We start from the raw sequence: 21,595 nt of genomic DNA, 5'->3' as shown, positions 1-21,595 counted from the left end.
AATGTATAAGAGAATATATTATAAATAATGAATTTTTGGCATTTTAGGACTTGTTTCAGTACAGTTTTATAAGGATTGATACAGACAGCAAAAAAATCATTACTCTGCTCAATAGCTTTTTGAAATTTTCTTTTCTACAATAAATACAAATGGCTGACGTTCATCTGGACTGATTTTTGAAACTTTCTAAGTCATAACTGTGACTGGCTGGACTTTAAGCAGTTTAGAAATATATATTTTTATGTTATTACTCTGTTAAGAATTGCATTAAATTTTAGGGAGGTATTTAAAAGAAATAAGGGCCTCAAAAGGTTAAACCTAGACTTAACACATGACCTCTCCAAATTGTGTTCCCAAGAGAAATGGAACCAGATATCTACACGATACTTGTGCATGAGTGTTGATAGCTACATTTTTCATTATAGCCCCCAAAAGGGGCGAAAAAAATGAAAATGCACCAGCTGATGAATATGGTATATCTATGCAGTGGAATATTATTCAGCAATAAAAAGGTGATACATGCTGCAACTTTGAAAACATAATGCTATTTGCAACAAGCCTGTCACAAAAGACTTCACATTATATGGTTCTGTCTATATGAAATGTTCTGAGTTAAGCATACCTGCAGAGGTAGTTATAGATTAGTAGTTTCCTCAAGCTGGAGATAGAGGGAGAATGGGAGGTGACTGCTAAAGGATACAGTGTTTCTTTTTAAGATGATGAAAATGTTCTAAAATTGATTGCGATGATATGCAACTGTGAATATACTAAAAACCATTTACTTATATACCTTAAATGGGTGATTTTTGTGGTATGTGAATTATATCTCAATAAACTGTCTTAGAAAACAGAAATGAGGGGAGGTGTGTTCTACTACTTCTCTCTTACATGGACTTATTGTACATCTTAGAGTCATAAGTATGATGTTATTGATGATTACCATAAAAACCATTATCTAATTTTTCTTTCTATATATACTGCATACAAAATCACCAAAGCCATTTTATAATTTAATGACTTTTTATTACCACCATCTTCCTTGTTTCCTATTTAGGGCCAAACAGCCTTTGATGTAGCAGATGAAGACATTTTAGGATATTTAGAAGAGTTGCAAAAGAAACAAAATCTGGTATGTTTGATGACTGTCTAAAAATGTTGTCGGTATTAGCAAATACTCTTAATAACTTTGAATAAAGTACTGTTGTGATGTTTTCTACTTCTTAGTTTTACATTATTCCCAACAATCAAACTAAATAACAAAAAAAGAGAATAAAGGATTGTTGTTCATGTGTCGTCTGTCGTGTTGCTTATCCCCATTTTTTATTTCCTCTCCTTTACAAAATGAATACTTATATAATGTTTATGTTCCCAAGAATAGCATGTTTTTGTAAATTCTTGTGAACGTTTTCTCAGGTGTTGGCACCTCTATAAAATCTCAGATTTCTAATAGCAGGCCCTAGATTCTTGGAGTTATATATGTAGGAAACAAATTTTTAAGTAAAATACCATCAGCTATCCTAAATGGTTAGTGGACCCTGACTTCTTTCAGTCAGGAACTAAAGCAGGAGGGATCTAAGAACTCTGAGTTAGTCCTTTGTGGAGTTTTTAAGCTATCAGATAATTTTTCTTCTTCATCTAAGTCCTTTTTTACACAGGTAAAACTTAAATCTTTTAGCTCTGTGTGTTTGAAAAACATTAAACATTATTTTATACTTTGTATTTCACTAATTAATATTATTAATGGCTTTAATTATTTGATTATTAATATTAATTTTCTTTGTATAAATTTATATAAAGCTTCATAGTGAAAAACGGGATAAGAAGTCTCCTCTAATTGAATCAACAGCCAATATGGACAATAATCAATCACAGAAGACCTTTAAAAAGTAAGTAAAATGTTAAGTTGATTTCTTATTGTTATGAATGAGTTGGCATAATGGCCATAGTCAAGATTGTTTAATTTTGATGTGTGAAAAACTAATCTGTTTTAGACCTTTTGCATATATAATTACTTGAAAGCTATTTTCCTCCCATAGCAAAGAGACACTGATTATTGAGCCAGAGAAAAATGCATCCCGTATTGAATCTCTGGAGCAAGAAAAGGTTGATGAAGAAGAAGAAGGAAAGAAAGATGAGTCTAGCTGTTCTAGTGAAGAAGATGATGAAGATGACTCAGAATCAGAAGCTGAAACAGGTAACAGTTAAAGGATAAGGGATTTTCATTGGATTTTGATACAGTGTAAAGTAAAATGAAATTAGGATTTAAATTTTAAGCTTTTCAGGTTAATTTGCTCCTTGCTTGGATACTTGCCAAAGCCAGTAAATTACTTTTTAGTGAGAATTAGACGCTTAGGTGTGGTTGTAGATTTATTGGTCTCCTATGACATGGAGGCTTTTGCTCATCTCTGCATTTTGCCAACCTATATTTTTAGATTTGAAGAAGGTGCAGAGGTTTCTAAGAGTCCCTCAGGATGGTGCAGAAAGGGTGTAAATAGGTTCCCAGCAATTCAAGAATGTTCCTTCTGTTCCCTGATGTCTAGAAGTCCAGGAAACCAGTCCTAGCAGCCTCCAGAGTTCTTCCCTAAGAAACAGTAAAAAATTTTAGAAAATCGGTACTGAGTCAAGACACTTTCCTGTGGGTGTGGCAGAAGTTTGCTTGGTTTTGAGAAATTTTAAAGATACAGGGAAGTATGCTGAGGTAGGCATCATTAAACACCAGTTGTAGTTTCTGTCCTTTTTTTTCTTCCTAAAGGCAGTCACTAGCATGAGTTTTTTTCTGTAATCATCCAATCTATTTTTATACTTTTCTGTGATATATGTACTTCCATAAGTAATATATAGTAATTATAACTTTTGTTTTTATTTTCATAACTCTTAAGAATTGTTCTGCAACTTGCTTTTTTCATTCAAGTTATGTTTCAGATCTGTCCATGCCTATATATCTTTATCTGCATAATTTGATCTCTTTAGTTGTAATGTAATTTATAGATTACTTTGAATATGTGCCTTTCCCTTCTGATGAGCATTTACCTTATTTTCAGTTTTTGGTTGTTGCAAATAATGCACAGTGATCAATTGTGTACTTATCTCCTTATATATCATTATAAGAGATTTTCTAATGGTTTATTTCCTTATATATCATCATAAGATTCTCTAATGGATGTATTTAGAAATTGAATTATTGAATCAAAGGTTACATACACTTTCAGGTTTATAATTGCTGCCAAATTGTTTTACAGAGTCAATATAACAATGTATCCCTTTCCTTTTTACCAACAAGAATATGGTTTCTGCCTTTTTTCCTGTGGCTTGCATGTTTTCCTAGATTTTGTTTACCAAATTGCTTTTATTAAATAACATTTATTTTCTTAGTCTGTATCAGCTAGCCACTCAACTTCTAAACAGCATTTGGTACCAGTATTTCTCTTTGAAGTATGTAAATTGATGTGTTTTATTTTCTATTTTTAAAATTTTTTATTGATAGATATTATATATTCACATACCATATACTTATCCAAAGTGTACACTCAGAGATTCACAATATCATCATATTGCTGTGCATTTATCATCACAGTTGACTTTTTTTTCTTTTTTTGAAAAATAACATTAAAAAAATCAGTAAATTTCAAAGCATATTGTAACGATTGGTTGTAGAACAGAGTTCAGAGTTTGGTATGGGTTTTAATTCCACAATTTCAGGTTTTTACCTCTAGTTGCTCCAAGATACAAGAGACCAATAAGTTGGTGTTTTATCCCATGCATTTATCAGAAGAAAAAATTCCTTTTTCATTAAGATTTTGATCAGTGAAATAGCTGTCACTCATTTTATTAGGAACAAATTTCATGGTCATTGATAAACTCAAGTGGAGCCCTAGAATTTAGAGGACTTCCTGTATTTACTTTAGACACAGCAACAACACTTTCAAATCATTTTATTTTTACTCAATGAAAATTTCCTCTCAGAGAATATGAGAAGCTAAGGTTTACTGCATAAACACATGTCAAGGAACATACTGATAATTCTGCTTCCCATTAAAAGCAACATATTACTGTACTAGGCTAGTTTTGTTTCTGGTATTTTGAATTATTTTTTTAAAGCTTTTAACCCTACAGATAGGAAATTGTTTTTCTGTAATACACAAAGAGTTTATAAAACACATGTAATACATAAAGAGTTTATGATTCTAGTCACTTAGGGATGTATTTTTCTTCATTGCTGTCACATTGCTGGTCAGGTGAGTCACCAAATCTTTTATCTAGATGATAAAGTCATAGGTAAATTTGAAGGCTAAATCAACAAGTAGTCATTGAATGTTATAATTGATATTATTTGAATAACATGCTAATTAAAATATTTCTAATTAGGAAAGCAAATTTTATAAGAATCAACATGCATAGTTTTTAAAAACATAATAAAGTGTTAATTTTCATATAGTAATTGTATAAAATTAAACTAATAATTTAAATTTCAATGTCTTACCTAATCATCACTTCAGTTAAATTTGTACTATTTCCCTTTTGCATTTTATTTAAGAAATGGAATGATGTCATTGTTACTTAAATTGATCCATTATTTTTTACAAGTGTTTAAAGTTATTTTTTAGTACTTGATCTCATTCCCAGGAGACATCCTTTGTCCTCAGTTTTCAGTAAAATGTATCATTGAAAATCAAATTGTACGTGTATGTGCACAACAAAGCTAGAACTAGGACCCAGACAGATCTCTTAACTTGTGTATCAAGTCTACTTGCGTAGTAGAATTCAAGAACTGGAAGTCTAGACAACTACTTTTTTGGAGATTTTGGAGTTTTGTTTTGTTTTATCTATTTTTTTTTTCTTAGTTGGTCCTTGTATACAACTCATTGAGGAGCATTTTAAAAGAAAGACCGATTTTAGATGTCTTGCAACTAACCAGCATGTCTACTTATCTCTTTTGCTTTAAGTTTTCCTGAATGTAAGAATTGGATTGTGTGTTCTGGATAGTTCTTTAGGTATTACTATTCTATAAATGAAACTAATGACTATCAAATTATATTCAGTCTACCACTTGGAGCATAAGCATACCAACTACCCTATGCTCTGATTCTCACTGAGCTAACTTTAAATGTTCCTCTGAAATGAATACTCTGAAGTGTATTATACTACAATAATTTTGTCCTTCACATTACCTAGTGGGTAGTTATGCTAGGAAAATTTGATTATCTCAAGAATTAATCCATGTAAATGTCATGTGGTTCCTTCTCTCTCATTCTTTTTTTAAAATATCAGCAAGGCTTTATCATACTTTATTTGGCAAGCTTGAGAAAGTAGCCATTTCCCTGTAGAGCGACAGCTTGATTTGACAATTTCTAAATTATTCGTTTTTATTTTTTTGAATGGTTACTTCCTAGGGAAGCTATTTAACATGAAATAATAATTGTGCTGAATTTACCTTCACATATTATTTACCAAATGAGTTTTTCTAACAATAAAAAGTGTTCTTTCTCTTCTCATAGACCAGATGAAAGTAGGAACACAACTGGAAGTTTTTAATTGCTTTCCAAATGATTTGTATATTTGAGGAGTAGTTGAGGAATGATAAGGGGAAGCATATTTTTGGTTTTTGTTATTTTTTTCCCCTAGGACTTAAAATGTTCATTTTTCATTTAAATCAAATCAGTATAAGGGCCTGATCAGTATTGATAGGGTTTACATAATAAGATGAATGGTGGACACGAAAAGTTTCTGTATTATTCTTTAAACAAAATATAAGTGTCTATATATGTGCATATATACCTATTCTTTGATGTGTAGATTTCATTAAAATTTTTAATCTAAGAGAAAATAGGAAAAAGTCAAGTGAAAACTATTCAATTGAATTTTTTGTTCTTTATCCTCATTGCCATTTCCCTGCTAGATTTACTACCTATTTAATTTGTCTTGTTTATTATTTATTATTTATTTTAAGGTATTTTGTCTTTGAATTCACTTCTATGTCCCCAGTATCTAGGAGTTCTTGAAATATAGAGACAATACATATTTGTTGAATGATTCTTCACAGTTAGATGAATTTGTTTTCCAGGGAGATGGTCTAATAAGCTTATACATCATTTGTACATAACTGTGTTGAATAATTTTGATAGCTATTGAATGAAAAGAATTATTTAATCGTGAGTTAAAAGCTTATCAGACCTAGTTTAACTCATTCCATTTACTTGAATAGCTATGGTTGTAAACAATTTTTTAAATGTACCAGTTCTTAATCTTTGGTTTAGTTCAGCACATTACTTTTCTCACCTCATTAGCAAGATAATCTGATTTATATGTTCACATGCAGTCTGAATTTTTCTAGCATCAGTTTGAATTTCTAATATTTTCAAAAATATTTTCCTAAGTCATTTATTACTAGTTGGAAATCTTCTTGATCTATTGTAAAAAGAGGTTTGACCTGATTCAGCTGTTATCATGTCTAGTTAACTGTAGACTTTCTAGGATGTTAGAAGGAATGCTCCTTGGACATTTAAGTGTATTGTTTGACAAGAATATAAACCAATTATTGATAGAAAGCACTTCTATATTTCCTGTAAGAGAGAGAAGCTATCAGTTTTGGGTTAGCAATAATAAATTCTTTATCCTTTAGCTATTAGTTTTGGGTTAGCAATAATAAATTCTTTATCCTTTATCTTTATAATTGCAAAGCTATTATAATTTTTAAAATTTACAATGCATTCAGGCATTCAGATTCTAAATTTTAATATATTTTTAATTTCCTTGTATATAAAAGTGCAGAAGCCATGTTCTCCTTGTGCCTTTATTCTCATAAGCCTAGTTATAAGTCCTTCACGTTATTTACTTCAGCATGCATATTGAGGCATTTCTAAAAAGTCCTTTAAAAATTCATATTAAAAGGGATAATAATGGGAAAAAAAACTTTTTGAACCAACACAACCTTAAACAAAAAATTATATTTTTCTAGCTGTTGAAACTGAACTAACATATAATCTTAACTCCATGGTTTTTTTGTTTTGTTTTTTAATAGATAAGACAAAACCCACGACTTCTGTAACTAATGCCAATACTTCTAGTACACAGGCAGCTCCTATAGCTGTCACAACACCTACTGTTTCATCTGGTCAGGCAACACCCACATCACCTATTAAAAAGGTAAGCCAAAATTGTGTTTGCTAAAAATAAACATATTCTAGGGTGCACAGGTGATTCAGTGGTAGAATGCTCGTCTGCCGTGTGGGAGTCCTGAGTTTGATTTCCAGATCATGTACCAAAAAAAACACATTCTGTTCAAATTCCATTCGAACTAAGCCATTATAAACAGTTCTAATTTTTTACAGTTTATTCCTGGTATATTCTAAAATGTATTCCCAGATATATTTTAGAAGAATATATTTACCTGAGATTTTCCCTGACCCAGTTTTTATTCCTTTTTTTTTTTTTTTACTTTTTGCAATTTAGAGTATTATGGTAGATAGAAAAAAATAAATGGCGGAAAAATGAGAGTTTTCGTAGTATTATAATAGATGGCCATGGTATTTTTTATCTCTGTTGAATTTTATTTTGAAAAATTCAGGTTGTATATCCTGTATCTCTGTTAAGTGGAAGAGCATGTTGATAGTTTCACAACTAAATAATCTAGACACAAAAATTACTACAAGTCCATGAGGAGATTAGAATCTAGATTTTCTAACTCATAGTTTAATGCTCTATGCATGCAGCTATGGTATGGAAGCCAGAGCATGATCTCTGAAGTTCAGACAAACTAAAGATAAGCTCCTGGCCCCACCACTTGCTGATTGTTATGATCTTAAGCAGATTTCTTAATATCATCCTTGTTTGACAAAAAATCAGAAAAAAGTAAGTTAATGTTGTAAGGGTTGAGAGAGAGAGCCTAGCTAATGACAGTCTTCTCAACATGTTATTTCCATTTCTTCTTCTCTCTTTCTTTATTCTCTGTCCTTTTTTTTCTCCTGTTCTCCACCAAAGCAATTCTTTCTAGTGTGTTAATCTTTTTAAAGACTTTGCATTTCCCTGCTATGCCAAATTAAATACTGACTTTTTTGTTATTTGTTTGCCAAATTAAATATTGACTGTTTTGTTATTTTATTTTGTTTACTGGTCTCATTTAGAGGCCTCTCCTCTCCAGCCCTTACTTATCTTTGATAACCATACTCATTTCCCTCTCTCTGTGTATATATATACATTCACGCTCTTTAAAAAATTTTTTTGTGAACCATTTGAGAATTGGTTGCAGGTGTTATGATATTTCACTGCTAAATACTTTAGCATAAATCTTCTGAGTACAAAGCGTTGTTCTCCATTAAATTAATGTTAAATTAATGTACTTAGGAAATTTAACTTTGGCACAGTACTGTTATCTGTGTTAGCTAATATACAGACCATACTCAGATTTTGCGAGTTGTCCTCCTATTAAAGTCTTTTCTAGCTGTTTGTTTTTTCAAATCAAGGGTCTAGTCAGAGATAGCGCATTGTGTTTGGTTGTCGTGTCGTCTGCCTTTGGACTTATTGTTTTGTTGTGTATTTTGTTATCATTTGGTTTACATGGTTTTAAGGACTGATTTAAAATCCTCAGGGTGTTTCTGTCACATTGTTAGTCTTGCTGATCTTTGGACTTTGCTTGAAGAGGGCAAAATATGGATCTTTTTAAAATTCTAGAGAATTTTTTTTTTAAATCCATTCACCAAGAACTGTTCCCTAGAAAGCAGTAATGTAATTTCTTAGTTTTAAAATCTTCTTCCATCAGTGCATAAGATGCAAAGATGTATGAGTTCATCGATACACAGTTCAGTATAAGGAAATTATAAGAAAGAATTGTTTTAACTTTCAGTATTCTAGGAACTGGAGATTTTTAGTTCAATTAGAGTTCATACTCATATGATCATAGTGAAATATACTTTAAAATGTAATTCTCCAAAAGCAGTCTCTGCAGAAGTTTAAAGACTTAACATGCCACATCAGGTATCACCATGAGCTGCTTTAACTAAAATTTTATCTAATTTTTGAACCCCCATGTACTTCTTCCTGGAGTTCTAAATTTGTGCCTGCATCTTTTAGTTCTTTTGATTCATTGTCTATTAGGACTACAGAATTGTCAAAGTTCCCATAAGCTCCCTTTCCTATTAAAGTCTGGTAATTACAATGTAATTCTTGTGGTAATTTTACTTTTCTCAAGATAGCTCTAGATTTATGGCAATTACGTCTTGATTTATGCCTACTGTACTAATTGAAAGCATATACTTTGTAACCCAATTAGTTTAGTGGACAGTGACCACTTGTAAAAATAATTATCAAAATTACTTTTGATTGTATAATTAATTGACAGTGACAATCATTTGTTTAATTTGCCTAAGTCATTGTTCTTAAATTTTTGTGACCAAATTTTACCAAGAACAATTAAATTATGATGTATTTAAAGCTTCAAGTACTATTTTTAATGGTTTGAGGCATTTTCTTATCAGTATTATATGGCTTTTAAAGTTTGTTTTATGTTCACTGATACTACTTCATTTGCTAAATTTAAGTTAGCATTTAAATTTTTAATTTTGTTAAATTAATTTCTTAAACTAAGTGTTAAATTATAAATGTGTTTTACAAGATTTTGTGATTAAGAGTTCTGTCTAGTTTTAGGTTCCCACTCACTACTTTGCATTTAATATTTAGAGAAACTTTCTTAGAACTTTAGCTTCCTTCACCAATGCATAAACAATATATAAATTGTTTATATGATGCATGATAGTTAGAGAAAGGTAAATGTAGTTGTATTCCCTTTAAATAATCTTCCCTTAAGTTCTTAACTCTCCAGCTAAATTAAAGAACTATTTCTGTAGTAGTGAGACCAGGCCCTATGATTTGTAGGAAATGATGTTATCCCTAAAACCATTACTTTGATTTTTTGCTTTTAAATTCTAATTAACGATGAGTTTATATAACTCTCATCACAGTAAGTATTGTTGGTATCTTTAAAAAAAGATTACCTACCCTACCATGTAGATATACAGTCTAACAAAGTGTTAACTATATTTTACTGGATGCTAAAAATTCATTTGGGATTTTCCAATTCTGGTTGATTGAATCCAGTTTAATAACCATAATAATTTGGCAAATAACTGCTATATAGTATGGTTATGTATGTGATGTATGTCAATAAAAGTGTATAAATGCAGCATAATGGTTTAAAAGTGGACTAAATCATAATTGATTTGGTGTAATGGGATCAGAACATTTGAAATGGACCGTGAAGGATTAGTAGGTAGTATTACAACTGACAGAGAGAAAGATGAATGGATCATACAGTTTGTTAAAAGTGGAGAAGAGAAGCAATTGTAGCAAAATGAGATACTGTAGGGTATTTTGCAGAAAAAAAAAACACATTTATCAAGTTTGATTAAATTGAAGCATACCTGTATACAAAATAAAACAGGAAAAATAGACCCAAATTGTGGAATGTCTTCTTTTCTAGGATTACACCTTTATAGTTTGATAATAAGTAGAAAATCATGGAAGATGTTTGAACAAGACCATGAGATAATTATTCTTTATAAAATGACTTTCTTACATATGTGTACAGGTGCATTTGAAGGTTGAGAGCCTGATTTAGAGAAAGTTTATTAGAAAGTCATTGAAGTCGCCCAGAGGAAAATGATGAGAATAAAAACCAGGAAAGTAGTAGTGGGCTTATAAAAAGGAGAGGAGAGTTAGAGTATTGGCACCCTAATTTATAGATGTAGGAAAAATGGCAGAGAAGAAATCTAACATGACTGTGAAGTTTCAGCTGTAGGAGTTTGGAGAGATAAATTGGTGTCATTAATAGAAATAAGGAACTGAGAAAGTTTGAAAGTAGAAGATGTTTGATTTTGGACATGATGAGTTTCAGATTCCAACTGTAGTTCTAGATAGTGCATTTTACAGGTAAATAGGAATTCAGGACTGAAAATATAGCAGCCCTGCTGGATTGAAGCATAGCAAATTTGAAAATAAACTGAATAAAATTAATAATTAGCCATAGTGAATAGAGAAGACTCTACTCCCAACCCCAAGAGAAGAAAGTGGAAAGGGAAGATAAGAGATCTGAAAAGAGATCCGTAGTACAATTTTGTTGCAGGACTGAAAAGGAAAGTTGCTAAACAAAAACAAATAGAAAAACAAAATGCAAGAGAAGCTGGTCAGAAGAGTGGGAATGTCAAGATAGTGTCCCGTTTCAGGCAGAAGGTATACTTGAGTATTTCAGAAGGGTTCATTTATATAACATGTAAAACTGAAAGGTGTTTTTAAATGCACAAACCAATACTTAGATCCAAACCATGTTAGCCAGGGTAGAGCTAATTTAATCAATACACTGCAACAAATGTCCATTTAAAAATTGATATTATTGCCTCATTTTTCTCAACTCTAGAATAACAGAAAGAGTATTTGAGGATGGGGATGGTTGTAAGAAATAAATGAGATGTGAAGGACAGGCTTAGTTTTAATGCCTGATACTAGTAAACATTTGTTAAATGTTCATGTCTACTGTAACAGTCAGGAAATGTTATCTGCCATCTGGCTATTTTATCATGGAGGAAAAAAAAAATTTTCCAGTTAGGGAGGGTGAGAAGGATATAGTTTGCTAGAGCAGGCCTGGAGGGCTAGAATGGCTTGTGCAGCCTGTGGGCTAAGAATGGCTTTAACATTTTTAAAGGTTAAAGGTTGGGGCAGTAATCAAAAGAAGAAGATTTTATACACAAATTCAGATTTCAGTATTCCTAAATAAAGTTTTATTGGAACACAGAGTCTCATTCATATATGTGTCATCTATGGCTGCTTTTGAGCTACTGTAGATAGGTGAGTATATAGTTGCAACAGAGACTCTGTGGTCTGCAAAGCTGAATTATTTATAATCTGGCCCTTTACAGAAAAAGTATGTGACGCCTATTCTAGTTTACTATGACTATAAATTAAATTAAAAAATCAATAACCTGTATAGAATTGTACAGAGTTTCCCAAACTTTCTTAGTCCCTAGTGTCTCAGTAATATTTTCATAGTGCCACTTGTCAAAAAGAAATACCTAACAACTTCATGTATTAAGTAGTTATGTGCAAATAAATTAATAACAGTAGTTTGCAGTGTCCAACAAATATCACTTTCCTCTTTCAAAACCTTAAACTATCCCATAGCACTCCTGTGATTTTGATATGGTACCTTGGAGCACTTCATTGCACAGTTTGAAAATGGAGAAATGCTGTATAGGGTGTGTCCATCTTAGACCCTATTAATAGGAATTAATTACTGGAAGTATCAGAGATAGAACAATTTTGCCTATGAAGTGGTCCTCCAGCATCATTGGTGTCTTGATAAGCTCTTCTAATTAGCTAACTATAGCAGACTTTGGCAATAAATATGAAAGAATGAGTTTTAAAAATTATTGATACCCTGTTTTTGTGGCAAATACTCTCTTGCTATATTTGCCCCTCTATATTTAACTGTGGTTGAATATTTAAACTCTGGAAATGAACTTGATGAAATGAACTAATTAAAGATAACAGATGTTACATTTTTAAGGCTATGAGAGAGCTTATAGAGTAAATATTTATGCATAAAAGTAGCTTTTAGTTGAAATGTTAAACTTATATTTGGTGGGAAAATCAAACAGTATACTTAAGACTATGATAGTAAAAATATTATTAAATTGAGTGTCATAATTAGAAAATAGATCAATTATTACTTTTTTGTTGATTATTTTGGATTTAAGAAATTTTAACCAGAGTGTAGAAATGGCTAAAAACAAAATTCATACGCAGTTTGTTTGCTCACAAGCTGTATGTGCTTTGCTTTAGAGGTTTCTTTATTAGGTTCTTTCAGGTCACCTCATGTTAAAACTTGAACTTGTATGCAGTGACTTTTAAAGATTGGATCTATATTTGATTATTGGAATGTAATTTATTATAAAATTCTTTCTAAAATAAAAAAAGTGTGAGTTTTTTTTCTTAAATTCCCTATTCTCTTTTCATGCTTTCCATCTTTATTTCTTTACCTGTCTTATTTTAATTGGCTTTAGTATGATTTCATTGCTCCTATCATGCCTGTGGTGGAATCAGTAGATCCTGCATCATGGAGGCAGGGCTTGCGCAAAACTGGCATTGTTCTTGTGCCCATTAAGGGTGAAAAATCTATGGTGAGGCATTTTTATGTGCAAGATTTATGTTAGGTTACAACATAACAAGTTTAATATAAATATTGGTTCCAAAGATGCATGGTTAAAAGTCCTGATGGTGTGCTCGTTTCTGTTTTCTATATTTGCATCATAATTTTTGTGTGATATAAAGTGTGGCATGTGTTTTCTTAGATCTAACTTCTGAAGAGGTAGTACGTTCTTTTTTTTTTTTCATTTTTTTAGATCTTTACATTTTTGACTAAGATATTAACCTAATTATTAAATGTTTTCTCCTGAAATTGTTAACTGTAATTTTAGGCATTTTACCTGTAAACTTGTCATTTTCCAATTTAAACACTGATCAGTCTTGATAATTCTTTTTTTCTTTATCTTAAAAAATAAAAACAGTTTCCAACCTCAGCAACAAAAATTTCTCCCAAAGAAGAAGAGAGAAAGGACGAATCTCCTGCCTCTTGGAGGTTAGGGCTTAGAAAGACTGGCAGCTATGGTGCACTTGCTGAAATCACAGCATCTAAAGAGGCTCAGAAGGAAAAAGACACTGCAGGTGTTATGCGTTCAGCTTCAAGTCCCCGACTTTCCTCCTCTTTGGATAATAAAGAAAAGGTAATCTGTTTTATAATCCACATGTACCTGTTCAGAATTATAAGTGCTAGGAAAAACTCTTTGTCTAAAATATGTATTATGGGACTATAATAAATTAGAAATATTTTATCTTACTTTAGAATTTACGATAGAATGTATTAAGGAACAACTTAGTTCATTTATTATAATTCAGTATGTTTTCAGTAGTTTAGAAATAATTTATTTTAATATATACATATAGGTATTTGCAGTTTATCTGCTCTTTTCATCTGACACATTAAAAACAACTTTGTGGGTGGGCCACGGTGGCTCAGCAGGCAAGAATGCAAGAATGCTTGCCTGCCATGCCAGAGGACCGGGGTTCGATTCCTGGTGCCTGCCCATGTAAAAAAATTAAAAAATAAAAAAAAAACAACTTTGTCTTAATGAGTAGTTCTGTTAACTATTTTTGAGAGTTTTAATATTCTATCTAATAGGATACACCGTAATTCATTCAACACTGCTTTTATATATTTGGATAATTTATTTTCTATGGCATTTCAATGTTTGGACTATTTTTCGATATAATTTTCTTCCTCAATATTTAGGAATATTAACAAGTACCTGAAATTCAGAATTGTGATTTCTCGTCAAAAAATTTATTAGTTTTTGAGTTTTTATAAACTTATTGCCCAGTTGTTTTCCAAATTCTTTGTACTAGGATTGTATCAGAATGTCATCATCACAACACTGCCAACCAGATTTGGATATATGTATATATAATTGAAATAACTTTTTGTTTTGAATATTTTGATGTATTTTTAAAGCATAAAATACAAGTTTGTGAATAGCTTGTATAACATAAATGGTTGTGTCTTCTGAAAGGAAAAAGGATATTTTAGCCTGTACACATTGCATTACTTTAAATAATCTGTTATAGAAGTTTTATAAAAGTTATTAAAATGTAGAAGAGTTTTCCTTCCTTTTTTATATTAATATATCTAATACTAGGCTAAAGGAGAAAGAAAGGGAAATTAGTTGAAACAGACTGCCCTGTAGTGTTTTTAATACATGACTGTTAATGAACATCAATTTTAAAATTTTGCTAGGAACTATGAAAATGCTATAAAGAAAACTTAGATAGCTGTATAATTATACATTATTAAATAACCTTTCCTTCATTTTTTTGGCAGAGCTTATAATCATTATGCAGGTTTACTTACATATTTTTCCTGTTGTGCAGGAGAAAGATAGTAAAGGAACTAGGCTTGCATATGTTGCACCTACGATACCAAGACGACTAGCAAGTACATCTGATATTGAAGAGAAAGAAAACAGGTGATTTGCTTTATGTTTTTTACTGCAAAATCTTTATTCTTTAGCATCAGAGTTAATATATGAGCATTATATAATTATGTAACTACAGAAAAGTCATTTTTTAAATCTAGTTTTATTGACATATATTCACATAGCATAGAAATCGTCCAAGGAATAGAATCACTGTTCACGGTGTCATCACATAGTTGTGCATAAACTCTATGATCAATTTTAGAACATTTTCAATACTCCAGAAAAGAAACAAAAAGGAAAGAGAAAACCTTAATGCTCCCAGTACTCTTTATCTCCCCCATGTTATTGACCCATAGTTATTGGTGTGGTACATTTGTTACTATTGATGCAAGAATATTTAAATATTAACTATTAATCGTAGTTCATAGTTGCAGTAAATACATTTTTTCCCATATGTCCTTCCATTGTTATCTCCTTATAATAGTGTCATACATTGGGCAAGTCATTTTTAACTTCTGAGTTTATTTTTTTCTATCTTTAAAATGGGCTTATTTAGCAGGCAGAACTCATTAACATTAATGAATGAACTTGGAGAATTTCAGTTAAGAACAGAGACCATCAGGAGATAGAAATAGGGTAGATATTGGGTAATTGGAGCTGAAGGAATACAGATTATACAAAACGACTGGTTGTAAAAATTCATGAATGGATAGCACAATACTACCTAACTGTAATACAATAATGTTAGTACACTGAATGAAGCTGAATGTGAGAATGATTGAGGGAGGAGTGCTGGGGACACAAATGAAATCAGAAGGAAAGATAGACAATATCTAGGAATGCGTAGAGTGTAAAGGATAGTGATTAAATGTACAATTTAAAAAATATTTTTGTATGAGGAAGAACAAAGAAATGTCAGTATTGCAGGGCATTGAAAATAGATGGTCATTCGTATTTTAAAACTTTAACTTACGTGTGAGACTAAAGCAAAAAATGTTTATTTGGCACAAAATTTATATTTTAACTAGTGCATCTCCTGATATAACTTATATGGCCAGTTTAATTGAACACCATAAGTACATGGAACCTTGAGCAGGGTATGAGATTTTGTAGGTTGTCTAGAGTAATGCCCTAATAAATCTCAAAGTGATTTGAACAGTGAATAAAAAAATTCCCTTGGGGGAATGGTGAGAAAGAGGGAAAATTCAACTCAACAATATAGAGAAGGCCTGAAAAAAAGAAAAAAAAAGATGTAGCTTCATTTTAAATTTCTTTCCATTAATTCATTCCTTTACTAAAATTTTTTCACCATTCACTAATTGATAGGTGGAAAGGATACCACTGTAAACAAATTAAAAGTCCCTACTCTCAGGGCACTTACATTCTAAGGGGTGATACGTACTGGGGGAAGAAAAAGGGGGGTATTATTCCTGAGAAAGAGAAAATCAAGTGTAGTTTTTATCAATACGTAATATTCCATAGAGTAGATTTTCTGAGGTTAAAGTAACCATCTCACCTCCCCCAATATATGGACATTTAAGCTGTCTATTTTGTGATCATAAATAACAAACACTTCTATAACCATCTAATTCCCCCAGTATTAAGAATTATACCTTAGGGTATAATATTCTGGAATACTTTTACTTAGTAAATATTCAAAACTGCTTTCATAAAGGGGTGTACTAGTTTCTACTTCTAATGTTTATTAACGTACAGCCGTCCTACCTCTATTTTTCAGTTATCTAGTAGAATCTGAAGGTTGTTTTTTTCACAGAGAATCTTCAAGTTTGCGGACAAGTAGTTCTTATACAAGGAGAAAATGGGATGATGATCTGAAAAAGAATAGCTCAATTAATGAAGGACCAACTTATTATAAAAGGTAATATAATTCTTAAATAACTTATGAATTTTTTTATAAAAGTGTGAGGCAGTTTTTTTCAAGGAACCCCTCAATTTAATATCATGTAAGCTTTTGTTTTTATTAAATATTATAGCTTTTGTTCTTTAAATAAAACTTGATTTAAAGACACAAATACATTTAAATATGGGTGAGAATTTTCTCCTACTTCTATTATGTGTTTAATTAAACTTGCCTATATTATGAAGTATCTTTTAGACTGTAGCATATTGAATAGGAATTGCTTGTATCACTGACTAGAGCAACCGAAATAAGTTGTCTGAATGGGTTTTTACTCCCCTTGAAGTTTAGAGCTATCGTAATGCTTTGACTGGGAATATTGGTAATATATCGAAGAGAGAAAAAGAAAAAAAAAGGTATAAATTATTTTTCTACTGAAAGCAACCAAAAGAAGAATGAAATATGAATAAAACAAATATAGTGTAGGCATGGTCCACTCCTCAGGATCTGTAACTGCTTGAACAGTTTTCTTCAGAAATATCAGTCTTACTCTTCCCAGATAAAACCAAACCAAAATATTTTTCTCCAGTCCAATTTGGCATGACCATATGGTCTGGAACATTTCCAATAATGCAAAGTATCAGATCATCTTTGAGTCTTGGAGAGCGGGAGGAGGGGGGTAAAAGGATACACTACCAAATTCGTCTAGACTCTGGCTAGTTGTAGATGCAACTCTTGGTGCTGGAGCCAGTGGTGTATTTAGGAACATAGTGTTTAAGATTTTTCCTAACCTTGTGAATCTGTAAAATGTATAGGCATTTACTATATAGTACACTGCAAACACATCCTATATAGATATGACTCTTTCCTTTAGTTGCTCCTTTGGTAGAAGACAAGATGATTTGATTAGTTCTAGCGTTCCAAGCACCACATCAACACCAACAGTTACCTCTGCAGCTGGGCTTCAGAAAAGCCTGCTTTCCAGCACAAGCACTGCTACAAAGATTACAACGGGTTCTTCCTCAGCAGGCATTCAAAGCAGGTAAGTCACTGATACACTTTGTGTTCAGGTCTACTGTGTGCTTATGTATGTGCATGTGTTTTTGTTTAGAAGATCGTGGGGCTCTGGATTTTTTCATTTACTTTGTTAAAAATTAATGAACAAAAATTGGTTCCAAAAAAGGGGTGATTATGCATGTTGGGGAGAAAAATAAGTTCCTGAATTATGAACTTACCTTGAATTAGACTGCTTAAAATGTAAATTTCTCTCTTTTGAACTTTTTGGTTCATTGTTGCAAGATGTCTCACCTTGTGTTTTAAAAAATCCATCCCTGGAGTCACATGTTTTCAGCTGCTAGAAAGTGCTTTCATTGTTTAGCTGTTTTCCTTTTCTCTTTTTGTGTTGCTGCTTATGATGCTATAGTACCTCAAATCGTTTGTGGGCTGAGGATAGTACTGAAAAAGAAAAGGACAGTGTTCCTACGGCAGTGACCATTCCTGTTGCTCCAACTGTTGTAAATGCTGCAGCTTCTACCACAACCCTGACTACAACTACTGCTGGCACTGTCTCCTCCACATCAGAGGTCAGGGAGAGACGCAGGTGTGTAAAGGTCCTAATAGCACTGCTGATACTATCTTGCCATGTGATGAAAGTGTTTTTCTTTTTAACGTTCTTAAGTTGACCATCTCTCCAGTAGACTAATAAAAGTAATAATGTCGGCTTATACTAGCAATTACTAGCATTTAGGCTTTGTAACCCACCTCTGACAGAAATGATGTTTTTGTCAATAGGCAGTGAACCAGACAGTTGTCTTGTTACTTTGTCATCTTAGGATTTTTGGTGGTGGTTATAATACTAAAACTTTTTTTTGCAGTGAAGACCTAAACACACGCAAGTACACACATGGAAAACTAGATACATCAAAAACATTTTTCTCGTTGTTTTCCTCTCATTTTTAAGAAATTATGTTAACTGCTAGCTGTTGTTTTTGGGGAATTTCATTTTCAAATTATTTTGGTGAGTAAAGGTTTCTGTGCATATGTGTAGGCCAATTTTAAGTATATTGACTACATTCACCTTTTAATTCTGAAACATAGTTCATTAATTGAATTTTAAAAGAGTCTGAATTTGTTTTGTGAATTGAAATGCATTTAAGAGCATTTCTCAATTTTCCTTGCCTATGGTATGGAATCATAGATATGGAAAGGAACTTACCCACTTTCTTTTGTGTTACCCTTGCTTTACAAATAAGGAAACAGAAAGCCGGGGATGTTAAGTGACTTTTCCACTTTTGTGTGATTAGTGTGAGAACAGAGGCTAGACTCAAGTTTAGAGAGCAATTACTCTAGTGTTCTTTTTGCTATATCATGCATAGTCTCTAGTTTAGTTTTTTCTTCTGAAAAAGAAGAAAATCTTAGGAAACTAATTGTAAACTTTACTTTTATATTCTATTCTTACAAAAGTAAATTAGCTACATAACCAATATTTTACTTACTGAAATACCAGCTAGATTAACTTTGTTTTATATCTGGCATTTATTTTTCATTTATAGACAGGATCTTATTTATCCTTTGTCTTTGGTGCCTAGCAAATTGCATGGCCTGTGTAGTAGCAGTCTTACAGTAAATATTTGGTGGTAAATGTATGACAAGTTTCACGTCATTGTTATAAAGGCTAAATCTTCGATGTTGACTTTATTAAGACTTAGAAAAGTACAATTTATTTTTCTTTTCTATTACTACTTCTTTAATTCCTGTCAAAATATTTGTTTCATTTCTATTTTTATAGTGAAATTCTAGTGATATGTCTATAATGCCACTGCAAGTGGTGAATACTTTGTGATTTGAATATCTGTGTAGGCCATATATTTTAATTAGTCTTCCTTTAATTTTTTTATAAATTTAATTCAGTTTTATGTCATTGTGTTTTCAATACGACTATACAGTCTAAAAATTAGAATATCTTAAAACATCTGTCATTCACTTCTAATCAAAATAAGTTTGAGGGTTTTGTTTTTATTGACAGTAGGGAGCGGGGCAGAAATGGAGGGAAGATAGTTCTGAGTTGATGGTTATTTACCCCTTGCCCTACCTAAATCCTAAGGTCAAAGTTCTTTCTGGGTCAGAATTTCTTCTGTAAATTAAGGTGTTCGAGCTACATAATTTCTAGAATCGTTTCTAAGTCTATTGTTTGCTGCTTTTTAAGATTTCTACAGTGACAAAGTCTTATGTGTAGCTCCCCAGAATTGTCAGTTGTTTCAGAACAAATTATGATTCTTAACCTCAGTTTTCTTATTTTTTCATTCGTTCAGAAGAGTTGTTTCCATTGTTTTTAATTAATCATGGAAGACGTTTAAGATTGAGAATTAAGCATTTGGAGATATTGTTAGTACAGAGCAGATTCTGATATCATAAGGAAAAAATGTGTCTGTTGACATTTTTCGTGGTTATATGAGAGATTTTTGTTTGTCTTACCTTGTTTCAACAATGTTTGCAGTGATATTAATGTTTGTGTTTTGTTCTATGTGAAATAATTGTTCACAACTTTAAATACATTTTGGCCTCTTAGGTTCATCTTTTAATTAAATTTTATCAGTGGTTTCTTAATATATGGTTGAAAATTTGCCCAAGAAAATGTATATATGATGATTTAAGAGTATATTTTAGCTGAAAAAGTTAGTACTTTTATACCATAATTTACCCTTATATGTCCATTTGGACATTATGGAACATTATTAAATTCCACAATGTCCTTGAACTTTCTTCTATCAGTTGATCAGGATTGAATTAGGATTTCCTTTTTTTTATTGGTCAGGATTTCCAGTGGATTAATTTTTGGTTGGTAGTAGAGAGGAGCAGCTAGCTTTAAGTAGGTAGAACATGATAGCAAATTCTTTTATTATTTAAGTACTCCTAATTATTCATACTTTTTTCATACCATAAAATAGTACCTCACTAATAATTTCATATTTGTAAAGTTAATTCCCATGCAACTGTTACTTTAGTAGAACCATTATTTTCTGCGATTTTCCCTTGGTTTAGCCAGTTCCCATTTGCCCATTTATCTTCCTCCAGAAGGAAAAAAGCTAAGTGAGAAAACCTAGGCTAGGAATTCAGTTTTTTAAAGATGTAATTTGCCTAACTAACCAAAATATAAATAATATAAATAAATAAATATAAATTTTTCAATAAATGTCAGTGAAATAAAAAATTGTAGAATAACTTCATTTATTGATAAAAGGTCCTTAATTAAAAAAAATACTATGAGTTGCTTAGAAAATAGGGACATAAAGATGAAGGTAAAAAAAAGAATGAAGAAGTTATATCTTTTTATAAGATAATTCCATAAATTGCCCAATCAGATAGAGGAAGCAGGTGATATTTTCTCAAACCAGGTCATAAAACACTGTAAGTCAGAACACAGTAGGGATGGAATTTTCATCTCTCTGCAAGTTTGTTAGATGTCTCAGTTAAGTAAAATCACCTTCTTGAGAATTTCTTAGTTTCCCTTGCTCATAGTTCATCTCCAGTAGTAGAAGCAAAAAGAGAACCAGTAGTCTGGAACTAATTTTGCCCAGTAAGTAAGGGCTAGTTGATGAAATTGGGGCAACTAGAATCTTGGTGGGAAGTAACCTGGTCATCTAAGGGGTAATTGTGTAAGAAGGGCTATGCTAGGAATAATGAGTCAAGAATTCTAGTTTTAGAGAGACTGATTTTAAAAAGT

General features: G+C 31.6%; 1 protein-coding gene across 3 annotated transcripts in view; it reads left to right on the top strand.

The window, feature by feature from the left end:
- Positions 1-21,595, top strand: part of PPP1R12A (protein phosphatase 1 regulatory subunit 12A) — a 144,651-nt gene that overhangs the window by 96,920 nt on the left and 26,136 nt on the right. For 2 of the 3 annotated variants that reach the window (XM_077111515.1, XM_077111516.1), the window contains exons 6-14: positions 1,055-1,129; positions 1,798-1,886; positions 2,037-2,194; positions 7,019-7,143; positions 13,551-13,766; positions 14,968-15,062; positions 16,789-16,893; positions 17,747-17,914; positions 18,296-18,472. In XM_077111515.1, the coding sequence (XP_076967630.1) occupies positions 1,055-1,129; positions 1,798-1,886; positions 2,037-2,194; positions 7,019-7,143; positions 13,551-13,766; positions 14,968-15,062; positions 16,789-16,893; positions 17,747-17,914; positions 18,296-18,472 (1,208 nt within the window). The remainder of the gene's footprint in view (positions 1-1,054; positions 1,130-1,797; positions 1,887-2,036; positions 2,195-7,018; positions 7,144-13,550; positions 13,767-14,967; positions 15,063-16,788; positions 16,894-17,746; positions 17,915-18,295; positions 18,473-21,595) is intronic. The other variant, XM_077111517.1, reaches the window with a different exon arrangement.

Source organism: Tamandua tetradactyla, chromosome 7 (genome assembly GCF_023851605.1).
Source record: "Tamandua tetradactyla isolate mTamTet1 chromosome 7, mTamTet1.pri, whole genome shotgun sequence".
Lineage (NCBI taxonomy): Eukaryota > Metazoa > Chordata > Mammalia > Pilosa > Myrmecophagidae > Tamandua > Tamandua tetradactyla.
Note: the sequence above shows the minus strand (reverse complement) of the source record. Positions and strands in the feature narration are given on the sequence as shown.